At 44.4% G+C, this 16,463-nt stretch overlaps 1 protein-coding gene across 16 annotated transcripts in view; it reads left to right on the top strand.

Annotated features, from left to right (window-relative positions):
- The window catches only part of kiaa1217 (KIAA1217 ortholog), a 100,708-nt gene that overhangs the window by 73,716 nt on the left and 10,529 nt on the right, over window positions 1–16,463 (top strand). For 11 of the 16 annotated variants that reach the window (XM_019869478.1, XM_019869471.1, XM_019869479.1 and 8 more), the window contains 9 exons: window positions 1,483–1,566; window positions 3,480–3,669; window positions 5,337–5,535; window positions 6,601–6,694; window positions 10,942–11,654; window positions 12,582–12,674; window positions 13,046–13,095; window positions 14,425–14,585; window positions 14,892–15,067. In XM_019869478.1, the coding sequence (XP_019725037.1) occupies window positions 1,483–1,566; window positions 3,480–3,669; window positions 5,337–5,535; window positions 6,601–6,694; window positions 10,942–11,654; window positions 12,582–12,674; window positions 13,046–13,095; window positions 14,425–14,585; window positions 14,892–15,067 (1,760 nt within the window). Of the gene's footprint in view, window positions 1–1,482; window positions 1,567–3,479; window positions 3,670–4,354; window positions 4,515–5,119; window positions 5,248–5,336; window positions 5,536–6,600; window positions 6,695–10,941; window positions 11,655–12,581; window positions 12,675–13,045; window positions 13,096–14,424; window positions 14,586–14,891; window positions 15,068–16,463 lie in introns of those variants that run through there. The other 5 variants (XM_019869472.1, XM_019869481.1, XM_019869473.1 and 2 more) reach the window with 4 other exon arrangements.

A 16,463-nucleotide genomic window follows, 5' to 3' on the forward strand; every position in this document is an offset into this window, starting at 1 on the left:
GGAATAATCATTTTGCAAATCATTGAATTTGAGAAAAATGGACCAAAGTTAGGCACTTAGTTTCAATGTTAAACATGCTAGCTGTGTCAGTCTTAAGTTAGCTTAGTGGTTAGCATGGCTTCACTGTCTTGCCTCGGCGCCCCTTTTGCGCGAACTATATTTGCCAGGACAGAAACGTGAGATTATTCGCTCGGATGGAGGTGATGATGACTGACTGAAGAGCGACCGTTTCGTCATAGCAGCAGCCATCTTAAGCTTGATGCTACTTGTAGCAAGCTAGTAGCGGCAAACCAGTCGAGTAATTGCTCCACTTTAACGTGCGTGTGCTTCCAACCCAGCGATGTTACGGTTCCAGAAGGTTCCGGAATAGAATCGGACTCTCCAAGACGTAGACTCAGATAAAGGTCCACAAAAATATTTATTTGACAGAAAACAATGGCGCGAAGCCGACAAAGTACAAATAATGACGCTGGTAGGCACACCAAGAGAAAACGAGAGAAACCAAAAGCGCTTGCTCGAAAATAGTGTGTCAACGAAAGACAAGATGACCCAATTGCAAAAATACCAAAACCCAAAGTAATAATAAAAACAAGCAAACCAAAACGGAAAACCAAGAACCGTGTTCAACTGAGGAACACCGCTGCCACCTGCTGTGGACTAAACAGAATGGCATTATGATAAACGAAGCTTTTTGGACCAGTCGAGGCGGTTGATTTTTAGTTTTGCTCTGCAATTATTTATGGGGCGCAAAATTTAAATTTTGCCTCACACACTGTAATGCGAAACCGCTTATATCGCACCTTGGGATTTGATTCACGGATACACTGTAGACGTCCATGGCAATAAATTAATTTCACAAGTCCATCATACCTAGGCTGAAATTCTCCCCCTTGTCCCCCCAAAAAATCCCCATAGCATGGTCGTGATGTTTAGTTGCCGTTAGGGTGATGAGAAGGTCCTTGGAAAAAAATTCTTCTGTTCTGAAAAAAGTTCCAGCTCCCACAAGGTGACACAGAAAAGTTTCTTCGGAGACACATCAATCTTTCAAAGCGTCAGCACACGCGTGGTTTCGAGTGACCCGGCAACTCCTGGTCACCTCTTCCTATCTTCATGCATGAACGGCATAAAGACACATTTTTATTCATGTTTTTAAATCCCTTGTGGCTAAGCATATTTTAATAAGAGTTATGACTCAGCGATTTTTTTCCCCCCCGCCTTGTCGTTAAAGCGTCAAATAAACCCCCGGCGCACTGTGACTAATCACATAGAGCCAAAAGTGATGATTTAAAGTGACGAAGTGTACAAAATGGTCTGATGTGTGTTGTTAAGCACTTTTCAGTAGACGCTCCGTGTTGTGTTTGCATCATGTTGTTGCCATGGCGCCTCTGTTGGGTTTGATGACCGTCTCGTTTTCCAATCTGTGGCCTCCCGCTGGCATTTTTATTTCCTCTGTTGCTCTCCTCCTCTTTTCCTTTCCATCAGTCTCTGCAGGCCATGCTCTCCTCCCTGCACTCCGAGCTTGACATTCAGAGCTACTTGATGACCATCCAGTCGCCCGGTCGCACAGTCAGTCCGCTCGTCTCGCATCTCCGCAGCTTGTCGTGCGGTGCTGTTGTGTTCTAACAATGCACTATTACATGATTAATTCACATAAGATTTCAAACACGTAAAAAACAAAACAAAAAACAAAAAACATTTCATGCACCCCGTAACCTGCTAACATGACAAGCTGTCCACTGCAGTAACTGCTGTCCCTGAAAGGGTTAAAAAAGATTTGAAAAGCATCATTAGGTACAGTGGTGATTGAAAATGAACACGCCACTGTTTAACAATTATTGTGATATTTGTTTTTTGTTTTGAAGAAACAAGAAAAAAAAAAAAATATATATATATATATATATATATAAAATAACGAAATATATAAACATAAAAACAAGTTGCAAAAGGGTCAGATATGTGTAATTAAAAAAAAGTGTGAAATACCTACTATTAATTTTTCTGTTTTGTAATAAAAATACACTGAACAATATTTACAATATTTAAGTTAAATTTAACAGACATATTCATTAAGATATACTTTATCATATTTGACTTATTTTAGAAAATTAGGCATTTAAATACTGTACATAGTTACATACATAAATATATATATTTTTTCCCCACTCTTCATTGTCTACTCGTGCTCAGTCTTCTTCAGGTTACCTTTCAATTGGGTTTAAATCTGGGTTGTGGCTCATCTGGAAGATTACAGATTATTTATTCAGTATGTCACTGTTATTTTATTTATTTTATTTTTTTTAAGAGATTCAACAAGGTAGGGTTCTCAATGTCCTGTCAACATTGTCAACTTTTGTAACAAAATGCTTTTGTGTGACAAAGAAGCAGCATGTGCATGCAGACATGTTTTTGCGAGTCTTTCGCCTGGCAGTGGCGATAGAAGAAGGTCACTGCAGAAAGAGCCCACTGTTCTATGACCCGTCCCCCCTCTTGGGCTCAGCATCCCCCCCCCCCACCCCCCAACCTAATCCAGGCGGTGCAGATCATTTTACAAACGCGTCACAAAAGCTCAACGAGCTCCTTAGTCTTGTCGCGCACATCGCTGTATTGAAGCCTCACTTTAGCGGAGGCCTGATCTGATTACAAACGATGGTCACGTCTCATAACTCCGTAATGACTTGTAGCAACTTTTTTTGGAGGAGGTTGGAGGAGGGGGGGGGGGCTTCTGCGTGAGAAACGCAGCCACTTAATGCACAGTCGAGTCGCATGCCTTGGCTGGAGTCGGGCTGAAGTTGCCAATTACATGACGTGGGACTTGCTGGGCAAAAGCTCAAAGAAGAATCTGGTTGCGAAAGTTACACCACATCACTAGACAAGTCATGCAGAAATGTGTTATGTAGCTGCTGTTGACCGCGGCTCACATTCCAGACACTCGCACACAGACTTGACATCGCTTGAGGCAACCAGCCAACCTTTGGAATTGCTACATTTGGATTCAAAGGGTATGTTTTTGATTAAATCTGGCAAAAAAAAGAGTGACAGTTCAACGATAAGAGCCACAACAACTAGGATGTTGAACTTCATCTGTCACTTTAAAACCCACAAAGTCAGCTAAGCTACGTTAACTGCACAGTTTAGCTAACCGCTAGCTTGTCAAACTGATTCACGTTGCTTAAGTTTGTGACACCGATAAAACGAAATTATGGAGGCCAGTTTGAGACCATTAAAAAAAAAAACATTTTTTGGGACACTTAACAAACGCAAGTACTCATCGCAATGTTGTGGCTGAGCAAGACTGTTTGACTCGACTTTATAACTTGCTAACACACGTCACCACTTGACTCGAATTGCTTGAAATTAAGTGGAGACTCAGTTTGACTTTATTTTGTTGTTATTATTATTCGTATCATTATTACAATTATTTTAATAACCACATCAACTTGGGATCCAGATCCTTACGCTACATCATTTGTTGCTTCCAGAGCAGAAGCCCCAAGCACTGCCCCAGCCCGCAGCCCGGCGTGGACGTGGACCACCTCTCCCTCAACTCCCTGGACTCGATGGAAGCCATGTCCGAGGTGGACGCGCCTATAGGCTTCACCCGGGGCAGCCGGGTCCGCGCCAGCCTTCCTGTAGTCAGATCCACCAACCAGACCAAAGACCGCTCGCTCGGTAAGTTTGTGGATAGCAAGCTTGTGTACGGTGCCACACAAGCTTGTACCAACCAAACACACACAATTGACACCAAATTTACCTTTGAGATCAATTATATTTTCAATAATTCCTTCCTGAGTCCAAATAGGGAGCTAGTCGTTTAGCAGCTAGCTCAAGAAGCTAACGTCGCGGTCTACATCTATACGCAGTCTGTACTTGTACTTAAGGACTTGAAACAGTACTTCTACTTTTACCCAGTCTTTCTTTACACCACAGGTGTCAAATTTAAGGCCCGGGGGCCAGATGTGGCCCGCCACAGCATTTTAAGTGGCCCGCAAAAGCTAATCAAAGATGACTACTTCCATGATGGCTGCTAAAATCTGAACCAAAATTTCTAATTTTTAGACGTAATAAATCTGCGACATATGGTAGGCATTTTCTTGTGACCAAACCAATCATTGCAATAGTTGAATAAACCATTATTCTTGACTTCTTTATATAATTTCAGTCATAATGGCCCTCCAAGGGAAATGGTAATTATAATGTGGCCTGCAACAAAAATGAGTTTGACACCCTGCTTTACACAAATACTTGTACTTTTATTTAAGTACAGAGTTTAAGTAGTTTTAGCACCTCAGATAGTTAGTGAGTAGGTGCTCCGCATCAGGACAAAGTGTATAGGGGACAGCCAAAGTAGACCAAGGTAGGGGGTTGTGTGATGGTGTTTCAAGAGGGGTGGAGTGAAATAGAACTTCACTGCGTCGTCCCTCCCACAGTAACAAACCCACACGCGCACGCTCACACCCACACAAAAAGCTCATCTCCAAAAAAGTCTGCGCCACTTCTGCTCCGAGAAAGAAAATGTGAGTACGGAGTTTTTGCGTTTTCTCACTATTCTTAACTTGAAACTTGTGGTCGGTATTGGGAGAGTTCGAAAAGACGCATTTGTTCTGGAAGCCGGCCGTTTGCCGCGCATCGCCCACCTCCCGCCGATCACAAGCAAACTCCATTCACCTTTTGTCGTTGCATATTCATACGCGTCTGCTCAATGGCACCCCTGTCGCGTCAAACATCTGGATGCTTGCTAACAGAGCAGCTCTTGGGGCGTGGGGGCAAACAAGTCCCCCACCACGAATAGGAATCGGAATCTCACAGACATCTGGTAGCTTTTACCAGCTCGCTGCTTTTATCAAGTCACACCAAGTAAAAGCTCTTTTGTTTGTAGTCAACCGATAGAAAGTCCACTTTCGCGCAACGAACCCTTTCTTCTCGAAATATGATACCGCAGCCAGTTCGGGCCACGGGGACTTTCTTTTAGCACAGACAAAGAGTGCAGAATCTTCAATGGACATTTTGTTTCAGGCCACTATTGTTTGTACAAGTGCTGCGGGGGCGTGTCCAGACATTCTGCGGCACACATCTGTTTTTTTTTTTTTTCCTCCCCCAAAATTGCAGCTCACGCAACACACAGCCAGTTCAATTCCAGACTCGCTGTCCGATACGCATGGGGAGCACGCAGCCCCAAAAACAACCGACAGCAGGGTTTCAACACAAGTATGGACAACGCCAATTGAATTTGATTGAAAACATTTCCAGGTCTGGATGAGTTTGGGAGCAGTTGGAATCTGCCTGAAGAGTCATTCGATGTCCGTGGATTGATTTTTTTTGCTCTCCTTGTCCATCAGGCGTGCTCTACCTGCAGTACGGAGACGAGACTAAACAAATCCGCATGCCCAACGAGATCACCAGCATCGACACGGTCCGAGCTTTGTTCGTCAGCGCCTTCCCGCAGATGCTCACCATGAAGATGCTGGAGTCGCCCAGCGTGGCCGTTTACGTCAAGGACGACATGAGGAACGTGTACTACGAGCTCAGCGATGTCAGGTAAACGCCAGCGCACTGTATGCGATGTCGCAGATGGGCAGTCGACCAAATCTCCTTCATCGGTTCTGCGGAAAATAAACTGTCAGTGGAATTGCCGAACTCCCCTTTCCATTCCGTTGTTGTATGGAGCAGACCAATGCTGCCTGGAGGAGGTGTGGACTTATTTTTTACATATAACATTTAATCAAAAATAATAATTAATAAAATGTTTATACGTAATTCACTATGCGCAGATGAAAAAATAAAATAAAATCAAGGTGTCAAACTCGAGGCCCGGGGGCCAGACCTGGCCCACCACATCATTTTATGTGGCCCGCGAAAGCAAATCAAACATGTCTACTTCCATGATGCTTGCTCAAATCTGTTCCAAAATGTCAAATTCTCATATGTCATAAATAAGAGAGACATTGTAAGCATTTTCTTGTTACCAAACCCCTCATTAGAGTAACTTCAACAATCGTTGAATAAATCGTTATTCTTGACTTATTGATCAGGTTTCACAGTCATAACGGCTCGCCAAGGGAAATGGTCACTACAATGTGGCCCGCGACAAAATTGAATTTGACACCCCTGAGTTGGAGTAAAGAATAGATATCCACATATTAACTAACAATTGCGCAACAAATATTACCTGTCTCTTGCTAAAATAAATCCTCTGTGGGCCAGATTAGAAAACACAGAACACTCCTAGTCTACGATATGTAAGCAAGGGCATTATGTTATCTAGCGTGACAAATGATAAGCAGTTCCACCTCCAATGCCATGTGTACTTTGGGCCCAAGTCTTTTTTTTTTTTTTTTTATCAGTGCTGTAAAAAGGAGTTTGTGCTTGCTGAAGGTTGACACAAGCGTCCTGGTTCTCATCGTGAGAGCAAGGCACCGGTTGTGTCTGGCGTGGATTTTAGCGCAACATGGAACGGCATGGCAGATTCTCGGCGCCCGTGTCAGGATACATACCGCTGGCCGGGCTAGTCAAGAGAAGGAACGGGCTGACGCCGCGTCGGCCGTATTCCGACGGCGACGCCTGGGCCGCCTTCTTACCCTTAGTCTCCTCTTCCCCGTACAGGAATATCACAGACCACTCCTGCCTGAAAGTCTACCACAAGGACCCGGCGCAGGCTTTCAGCCACGGGCCCCGGCCGGCCAATGACGACGCCAGGGTGAGTGCACAGCTGATTTAATTTCTTCCACTTAACTTTGCTAAAAAAGCACCTAGTCCTGTTTTTGTGGTTATTCGGGTTTGACACAATACAATGTCACAGGATGGTGCAAATGTGCTGAATCCATCGCAAAGTAGTACAGGTGTAAAAAAAGTAGGACTGAACAATTTTAATAAATAATGTCATTTTGTGATCCCCCCCCAATATTGTGATTATGATTTAATTTGCAATTCTTTTTCAAGAGCCTTTTTCCATCAATTTTTTTTTTTTGGCACACACAAACAACAGATTAATCTGTCTTGCAACTATCAAATCTAATTAATGGTACCTTGACTTGCAAATGTCACGACTAACGAGTTTTAGAAGTCAGAATTGATTTTGCAATATTAAACATAACAGCACGCATGGAGGTCACGTTGTCCTGAAGTATCTGTGGCTTTGGGTGTTACCTGCTTATGAGGCGGGGCCTAGTCTCGTGAGCGACATGGGCTTCGGCCAATGAGATCGTCAAATTCGCTGGCTGCTTACATGCTCACGTAAGCAGCAAAATAAATGCAATTGAACCATGAAAGAATGTGAAAGAAAGAAACACTTTGACTGGCAGTCTTTTAACATCTTCGCCAAAGTCGACCAAACAAGTGTGACTAAATCAGTAAAACATGACCACCGCTTCTTATTAATCTAAGATGTTGGAAGCGGCGGGGGGGCCCATATTGTTCCACTCGCTTGTACGCTTCACAGCTTGAACTCAACACAAGTTCTAATCTCCTTCCTTTGTTGACGTTTTTTTTTTCACATTGTTTCCTGCGGATGAAACAAAAGTAAAGCCTTTGCCTCTAATCCGGACCACCTTTTATCTCTGCTGCTGCTGGGGTATTGCAGACCCCCCAAAACATCCACACAAGCTGAGAATGACTTTGAGAAAGTAACGATGAACTGATCGGGTCTTTTTCTTTTGCAAGCTGCTCGCAGAAAAATCAAAGTATTCAAGGGCCACTTCAACTTTAACCCTTTTGAGGGACAGCGGTTACTACAGCGGACAGCTTCTCATGTTATCAGGTTACAGGGTGCATGAAAGGATTAAAGTAATACGCCATTCAAAAATTCTATCGGGCAGTGTGTATGAATATAACAAGTGCAAACAATTTTTATCTTGGGCCGCTAAAAATGAACGATGGGCCACTAATGGGCCGCGGGCCTGACTTTGAGCTACCCCGCTCTCCACCAATTGACAATTTGACCATGAAAAAAAAAATGGTTTTGTTTGACAAGAGAACCGCGATGGTTATGTCGGAGCTTGTAAAACTTGTAAACAACACTTTCTTATCGTCAGTCATCGGAAGATGGCTGTCACGATGAGCTTTGTCGCTGTTTAACCCGGCTGCACTTGACACACATCCAAAGGTTACGTGGGGAATGAGGTGTGGAAGGTATGTCTGTTTTGCATCATGTAAAAAGTGTTACGAATGCACGGTGCATCCGGTTTCAAGGCGTACGATATTCTGATATTTTGACATTCGAAGAACCGACAAATCGTAGCCTGTATGTCAGGGAAGACACTGGAACCTTGAAGAGAAGTCTTAACTCAAGCCAAATGTTCTCAGCGGGGCCTGTCATTTGCCAAGCACTGATGTATGCGCGCTTATTCGACAAACTCCTTCCTGTGATCTCCAAGCTGCGAGAGATTTATGCTTTTTTGTGTGTGTGTGTGTGGGGGGGGGGGGGGGGGACAGTCTCCTTCCCTACATGCGAGTCTTGCTGACAACTTGACACAAAGTGGCAAAACTACTCTACTCATCATGGGCACAAATTGAAGTCCAGATACTTCTGTGAAAACAAAAAAAAAAGTGTTACTAGGTGAATGTTGCGAGATGCGTGCTCATTAACCCCTTAAACCGAGGGCAACTTTGCCGAAAACGCCTGTGGAAAGGTGCACCCAAAGTCAATTTAGCTATTCTTGAACCATTTGGAATATCAGCATAATTTTAGTCACTTTTTGAAATATTCAAAATGTCACATTATGAATATTTCTCCCATACAGGAAGAATTTGTGTAAGTGCTCCTGTCACTGAACTATGGATGTTTGAAAACAGAAGAAAAAGGCGAATCTTATGTTTGTCTAATTTCTTTTCACAATATCTGTCTTGAAAATGGATTTCGAATGTTGATTATGACTTGAAAACACTACAGGATCAAAGCTTAAGTCTCCCCAAGCTTCGGTTCAAATTTGAAAATTGTAACATGTAGGGCACCATTCAAATCTCCAGAAACTCAGCTGTTAAAACATATATAACATGTTCACACATGACGACGTGCATCAGCGATTTGTTTTGACAGATGACAGAGGGCCCCGCACGGGGCCGTCCGAACTTGAGGGTTTGCAAGCTCACATTTGTCGTGTTCACGTGTGCATTGCCTGCTTTGCAGTTAATTTCACCTTTTCGGGCACCAAAAATGGTAACCTGGAACCTTGATGACATGATAGGCTCTCCGCTGGAGTGACCGCTGTCCCTGAAAGGGTTAATGAAAGTTTTTTTTTAAAAAAAAATGTAAATATTCCTAAAAAAAATCTACTTAAGTGCAACGCATAACTTAAAAAGCTTTGGCCACAAAGGGCGTCAGTCACACTCACTGAATTGATCTCCTTTATCAATCAACCCCCCCCCCCAGAAAAAAGAAAGAGAAGAGAAAGACGATACCTGAAGCCGAAGTGAACTTTCCATGAGACTTGCCATGAGTCAGGCTTGCACGCCGTGAACAATAGCTTGTTTATTTGTCAGGAAGTGTTGACTTTGCACAGCGACACTCCTCATCGCACATCCAGTGGTTATGTAACTTATTTTGATTGCCACAAATTTAAAAAGTCTCCGAAATTTCATGCAAGAATTTGTCATGCTAGGAAAAATAATCACAGGCATTTGCGTCTACTTGATCTATTTGTGTTGTTTTTTTTTTTCTTGTCACGCTCCATTAATGGTGAAAAGTAACACATGATAAATTCTTTCTTCCTGGATTTAAATGGAGTTTTCAGGTATCTGTATGGACCTGTTGCTTTGACTCCCCGCACTTGAAAACCGATTTCTGTTTTCTCATTTTTCATGTGTTGTCATTAGCTCAGTAGCATTTTTTTTGTTCGGCAGTTCACAGTGTAAGAAAAATCTACAGCAAGACATTGGAAAGGAAATTATATTGCATGTTTTAAGATAAGATAAGATAAGAAAACCTTTATTAGTCTCGCAATGGAGAAATTCCCAATTCACAGCAGCAAAGTTATGAAAGGAAGAAGTAGAAGAACAAAATATAGGAGCCGCTGGAAAATTTTATAATTTAAATATCATGTATAGAGTCCTTTTTCTCCACATTTAACTTATTTTACTTGGTCCTGGAAAGTGCTTCATTTTTTTTCTTTCCCTCATCACAGGCATGTCCATCTACTCTATTTTTTTCCCCTCCACCCATAATTGACCTCCTTTTTTTTTTTTTTCCTTCACGACCCCAAACACGAAGTTAGATTTATTGCCCGTTTACAGGTTATCACACCTCACAACAGCGGCCCCAGATTAGCTGACGGCTGAAATGTTGTCGCAGATTAACCTCTCCGTCTGTGTTATTGCTTCGCCGGGGCCCGTGGGTGCCAGCGAGCCGCTCGGAGCTTTGCCAGCGTGTCTGGACAACGTGCTGACGGCAGCGTTTTTGTTGTAAAAAGCAACAGTATAAAAAAAAATGAGCTCGGTGAATGTTTTTGTTTCAAGGGGGAAGTTTCCAGAAAAAACGGATTTATATAGCACAAAAGGCAGAGTGACGCTCGGCATCCCAGCATGGCATCAGATTCGGAATTTGGATCAGCACCAAATTGTGCACCTTCATCAAAACTTCGAAAAAAGTTGACATTTGGGCCTCTTTAGTTTTGACCACAAAAAAATATTTTTCAGCCTCCTACAAACCTCATTCCAAAAAAAAAAAAAAAAAAAAGAATAAGCATTGTTTTTGTTATCGTACGTAATCCCGTCCTTGAACAGGATGTTCAAAAACAGTTTTTGACATATTTTTGTTTTAATTCAATGGACATTGTGCCGCTCCTCGTAGAATAAATCACATTGTCATTGACGACTTTGAGACAGCAAATGTTGAGTACTTACCTTGGAGGTTAGGTGCTCCCTGTTGTGCTTTTCGACGGCGACGCGTGAAGTTGTTTTTGGCAACTTGCTGTATTTGTCTGTACTGAGTTTGCAGTGTTTATTCTCCAGACGCACGGCGACATGGTGAATCCTCTCAGGCAGCCTCCAGGGGGTCCGCCGCCGCACCACCCGTTACAGGCGACGCTCCCTTCCTCTCCGCACTCCCCTTCCCGGATCCCGTTCAGCCCGCGGCAGGGCTCTCTGCCCGGCAACGGCACCGTGCCCAGGGAGCGCCTTTCCACCGCCCCAGCCCGCTCCAGCTCGCCCTGCCCCAGTGCCATCCTGGAGAGGCGGGATGTCAAGCCAGACGGCGACATGGGCGGAAAGGGTCACGGTGGCAGTAGGGCCAACGAGGGCCACTACGCCGACCCCTATCTTCTCCAGGAGGGACGCATGGGCATGACGACGGCCCACGCACAGCACCCCAACACCGGGCACGACGGGCCGGAACACGGCTTCCACCGGGTGTCCATCCGCTCCACGAGCTCTTACGGGGCGCCCAGCCCCATAGACTCAATCGACCACCCATCCCTGTACAGGCAGAAGTCAAGAAACAGCCAACTTCCCACGCTGGGCTCCAAGACCCCTCCGCCGTCCCCTCACCGGATGACCGACGTGCGGCTCATCGACATCCACGGTGGTGTTCCCATGGAGAGGAGCTCGTCGGTGCGGCAGTCCTTCAGGAAAGAGGACGCGACGGGGACCAAGGGCAGGAATAACGCGGCGCCGTCAGACGTCCACTCTCAAGGGCCTGTCCCGGCCGCGAGTGACATTCAGACACGGTAAACCTCGGGATGGGGGGAAAATATGAATGAAAAGAGTGCATCAGAGCATGAACTAACTCACGCTGCATCCCACTTTCAAGCTAACCGACATGTCTTCTCCCTTCTCTGAGATGTGCGAGTTGCAGCCCGATTCATGCACAGGGAGTCGTGTCACATGACCGGTTTTGTGGGACGTGAGATGTGCAAATACTTTGTCGTGACTGAGCAAGATTTGTATGACTTGACTTCTGACTCCATTAAGCAAAGTAATGCCTTAATGCGACTTGAGTAAAATTTAGTGGAGGCTCCACTTGATTTGTTTGATTTTTTTTTTTTTTTCTTGAAACTTGAAGATTAAGACTCGAGACTTCCTTATGACTTGTGCACATGTGACTTGCTCCCACCTCTGCGGACACTAATGGTTCTACTCTTCTGAGCGTTGTTATCGCAATCTCTCTCCCGATTCCGGAGCTGATTATTATCAAGACAAATCTGACAGGCAAAATATTGAGAAGCCCGTTTACTTGCTGCGAGTTCTTCCCTCGTAAAACTAAAGAAAACAAGGCTAAACGGGGGGGGGTTGAAATAACTTATCGCTCCGATACATCAGGCCGGACCACCTGGACGATTCCTGACCGAACGCACTGTTAGAAATGTCAAGGGAGTCTGGGAAAAGATTGGAGGAATTTGGACGGGAAAGTATTAACTTTCCAAAATAAACCTGGCCTAATTCAATGTTTGCTGTCGGTCTAAGACGTCGGACAAAGCAAGACAACCTGGCCTTTTTCGGTGACTAAGAATTGTTTGAGAACTCAGCCTATGAGTTGCGATGTGGGGGGGGAGAGGGGATCCTTCTCGCTCCAGACCAGAGTCACGATAACATTCCCAACAACCCGAGCAGGCCTCCCGAGCGCTGAAAGTAGAATTTTCTGATGTCTTCTGCAGAGAGCGAATGAAGGCAATGGAGCAACAGATTGCCAGCTTGACTGGTCTTGTTCAGCATGCGCTTTTAAAGGGGCCAGACAAGGAGCCTCTAAGGTAAGCCCACTGCAGTTATAGGACGCCCATACAGTAGGCATCAGGGCACAAATGGGTAGGATGTCCAAGTTGTCCCATCTCGAAAGCCAACGACAAGACAAAAGATGTTTCAATCCCGTTGCTGTCATTTCCCAAACTGGATCTTTCTGCCGTCTTTTATGCAGTCCTCGCGTTGACGTTTGCTTGTCACGTAATCCAAAAGATGATGATGTCATTAACATCATTTTAACAGCCGGTTTGCCCGACTATTCCCATCATCCTTGGTCATGCCGTGTCCTCATTAACCCTCTAACCTGACTGCGTACTCCATGCTAGCAAATGGTTGGTTCCTTGGTTAAAACCTGGTTAAAAGTGTCTTTTTGTGGCCGCAGTGAGAGACCCTCAAAGACGTCGTCTCCAGCCCACAGTGCGCACAGCTCGAGTGAGTATGGTGTACTTCGATGCAGTTTTCCTACTTTTGTCCGTAACGGGTCAGAAAATTGGCCGAAATGTTGATCATTCATCCATCCCTCCATTTTCTGATCTACTTATCCTCCCAAGGGAGCTGGAGCCTATCACAGCCGTCTTCGGGCAGTAGGCGGGGGGACACCCTGAACTGGTTGCCAGCCAATCGCAGGGCACACATAGACAGACAACTATTCGCGCTCACACTCACACCGAGGGAGTGTTCCATTCACTTGCCATGCATGTTTTTGGAATGTGGTGAGGAAACCGGAGTACCCGGAGAAAACCCACGCAGGCACGAGGAGAACATGCAAACTCCATACAGGAAGGCCGTAGCTGGAATCAAACCCTGCACCTCTACACTTTTGCACCTCCATGCTCCCAAAGTCTCCAAAAAGTTGTGATTTTTTTTTTTTCGGGTGTATGTGGGTGGGTGGGGGGGGGGCAGCTGGCGCAAGGCTTAAACCGGTTGCAGATTGTGAGGGTGATTACAAGACATGACAATGAGAGCTCAAGTCAGTCTCTTGTCACCTATGAGACAGAACAGCAGTCCCCTTCACTCGTCCAAGCCGTAGCTGAACTTTGGTTGACACTCGGCGCGCTTGTGTACATTGTAACCTGCACTTCAAGTCGGGGCAGCTGTCAAGTCGGCTCGGCAGATAAGCAGTCGTCATTGAGGGTTTTTTGCAGAGACACAGGTTTATTCTCCAGAGGCAGAGCGTGATTTTTGTGAACGTGCGCGGCGACACTTCCCAAACGACTTGTGTTGCCTCTGGGCCGGGAGATAACATTGTTTTATGTTGCTCATTAGTGTTGTTTTTTTTTTTAAAAAATGAAGGCCTTATTGTCTGAGCACATTTGGGTGGTAGAGTCGTTTTGTGTGCAGAAGATAGGTCACCGTGTTATTGCTGTGTGTGGAGAGTTGCGACAAAGGCAAAAAGTGCAAAACAAAAAAAAAAGTCATTTTGTCAATTTTTACACATTTAGCAACTTCCCTAATTTTGGTAGAGCAGCTCACAACTTTCTCATAAAAAACGTTATTCAGCCTTGCGGTTAAATATCAGGATGACGTTAAAATCGACTTACTCTTCTCAACAAGAAACTGCACAGTAGAATTGAGGATAAAATTGACAAGGATGTTAGTCTACTGCCTTTCTGTGAGTCTTCCAGTCTCTCTGTACTGTATCTCAGCGGCAACTTTCTGATGACCCTCGAAGCTCAATGGGCACTTTCTCGGGTCCTGATCAAGCCACAAGTGTCCTTTGTCATTTCTTTTTTTTTAATTTCTGATTTCTTCCTGGTTGAGGTGGCTCACCGGTTTTGGCACCCAAGTGCAACGCTTTCGCTGCGGCCGCGGCGCCGCCACAAGACAAGCAGAGCCAGATTCCTCTCAAAGCCAACCTGCTGCAGTTCAGGAAGAATGTGTCGGATCTCAGGATGCAACTGCAGCAGATGAGGCAGCTGCAGGTAAAGAGCCATCGGGTCCATTTGGAACGCATCATCAATTCAAACAAGGCACACATTGAAGAAATTTTATTTTACTAAATTGAACACACTGTTAAAAAAAAATACTGCACCAAGCTTCCCACAATAAAAGGAGCAACACAGTGTGTTAAAATGAAGCAAAAAAAAAAAATGTTGATACTTTTGCTCTTGTTATTCAATGTCATTATATTGCTACAGTATGTAAAGTACTGTTTTTCAAAACAGAATAAAATCAACAACAACAACAAAAAATCACCCCGCACCATCCCTTTAATATTTCGCTTTCAGCTCCAGAACCAGGAGATCATGCGAGTGCAGCTGAAGCGAGCTGAGCAGGAAATCGGCGCTAAACTGGCAGAGGCCCTGCGACGCCTGGAAGACCCCGTCCAAAAGCAGAGGGTTCTGGTGGAAGAAGACCGGCAGAAGTACTTGGGCCTGGAGGAGCGCGTGCTAACACAGCTCGGGTAAGTAAGCCACCTGTTACGTTCGAATGCTTTCCTCAAACCGATCCCATTTGTGCGAAGCTCATTTTGTGCACACACCCATGTTGTCGAGATGTGCAGCAGATTTCTCAGAGGCTTGATTGATGTCAAGTCAAGCCAACGCCCCCATTTTAAGACGCAGGTTTAGACAGGCAAGCTATGCTAACCTCTCTGAACCCTTATTTCCACCTGTATTATCTTGCCTATAAGTTAGCTGAATCTTTTTGTGAGAGGTTTAGACAGGCAAGCTATGCTAACCTCTAGGAACGCTTATTTCCACCAGCATTATCTTGCCTATAAGTTAGCTGAATCTTTTTGTGAGAGGTTTAGACAGGCAAGCTATGCTAACCTCTCTGAACGCTTATTTCCACCTGTATTATCTTGCCTATAAGTTAGCTGAATCTTTTTGTGAGAGGTTTAGAAAGGCAAGCTATGCTAACCTCTCTGAACGCTTATTGCCACCAGCATTATCTTGCCTATAAGTTAGCTGAATCTTTTTGTGAGAATTTTAGACAGGCAAGCTATGCTAACTTCTCGGAGCGCTTATTTCCACTTGCATTATCTTTCTTAAAAGTTCACTGAATCTTTTTGTGAGTGGCATTTGCTGCAAGGTGAAGTAATGGTTAGCATGTCTGATTCACATTTGAGGACTTCTCGGTGAGAATCTTACCTCGGGGTCCGGTGAATCTTGGTTCATTATTACAAACCGCATTGAAATGAATGGAAATGCCATTGATCCCTTCCAGCTTCACTACAACAAAAACAAAAAAAATTAGTAATGTGTTTTAATTGGAAAGGTAGCATATTGTCCTTTATAAAAACACAGTAATGTCGCAATTAGACCTTTTCCACATTTTTTTGCTTCTACTAAGTGGACATTGTGCTGCTCTTGGGGGCAGTACAACCCAGAAATACTGTACATACGTCTGTCTCAGCTCCTTGGTTAGCTGCAATAAAATTGTAACTTTTAAGGATTAGATGAAGAAAATATACCTGGCAGTTTTGTATTAAAGGCTTACAACAACACTATCAAGGCCATGCTAATGCCGTTTTACATTGTGTGTTAGCTACTTTAAGGTAAAGTTAAACGGTTGTTTGGAAAGCACAAGGTTCAGTTCTCTTTATTTTGTTTAGTTTGACACTAAATTTTAACCCAAAGCAAAAAAATTGGCCAAAGGATGGCTTGTATCTTGAAAAATTCCTAAAGTCAGGCCACTTTTATCTCAAGGCACCGCTGTGCTGGACTTCGGTTGGTTTCCAAGGACGGTTATTTGCCTAATTTATCTCACACACACACACACACACACACACACACACACACACACACACACACACACACACACACACACACACGTGTGTGCGTGTTTTGCACACGCAC

The sequence above is a fragment of the Hippocampus comes genome, unplaced genomic scaffold, assembly GCF_001891065.2.
Source record: "Hippocampus comes isolate QL1 unplaced genomic scaffold, H_comes_QL1_v1.1 scaffold165, whole genome shotgun sequence".
Classification (NCBI taxonomy): Eukaryota; Metazoa; Chordata; class Actinopteri; order Syngnathiformes; family Syngnathidae; genus Hippocampus; species Hippocampus comes.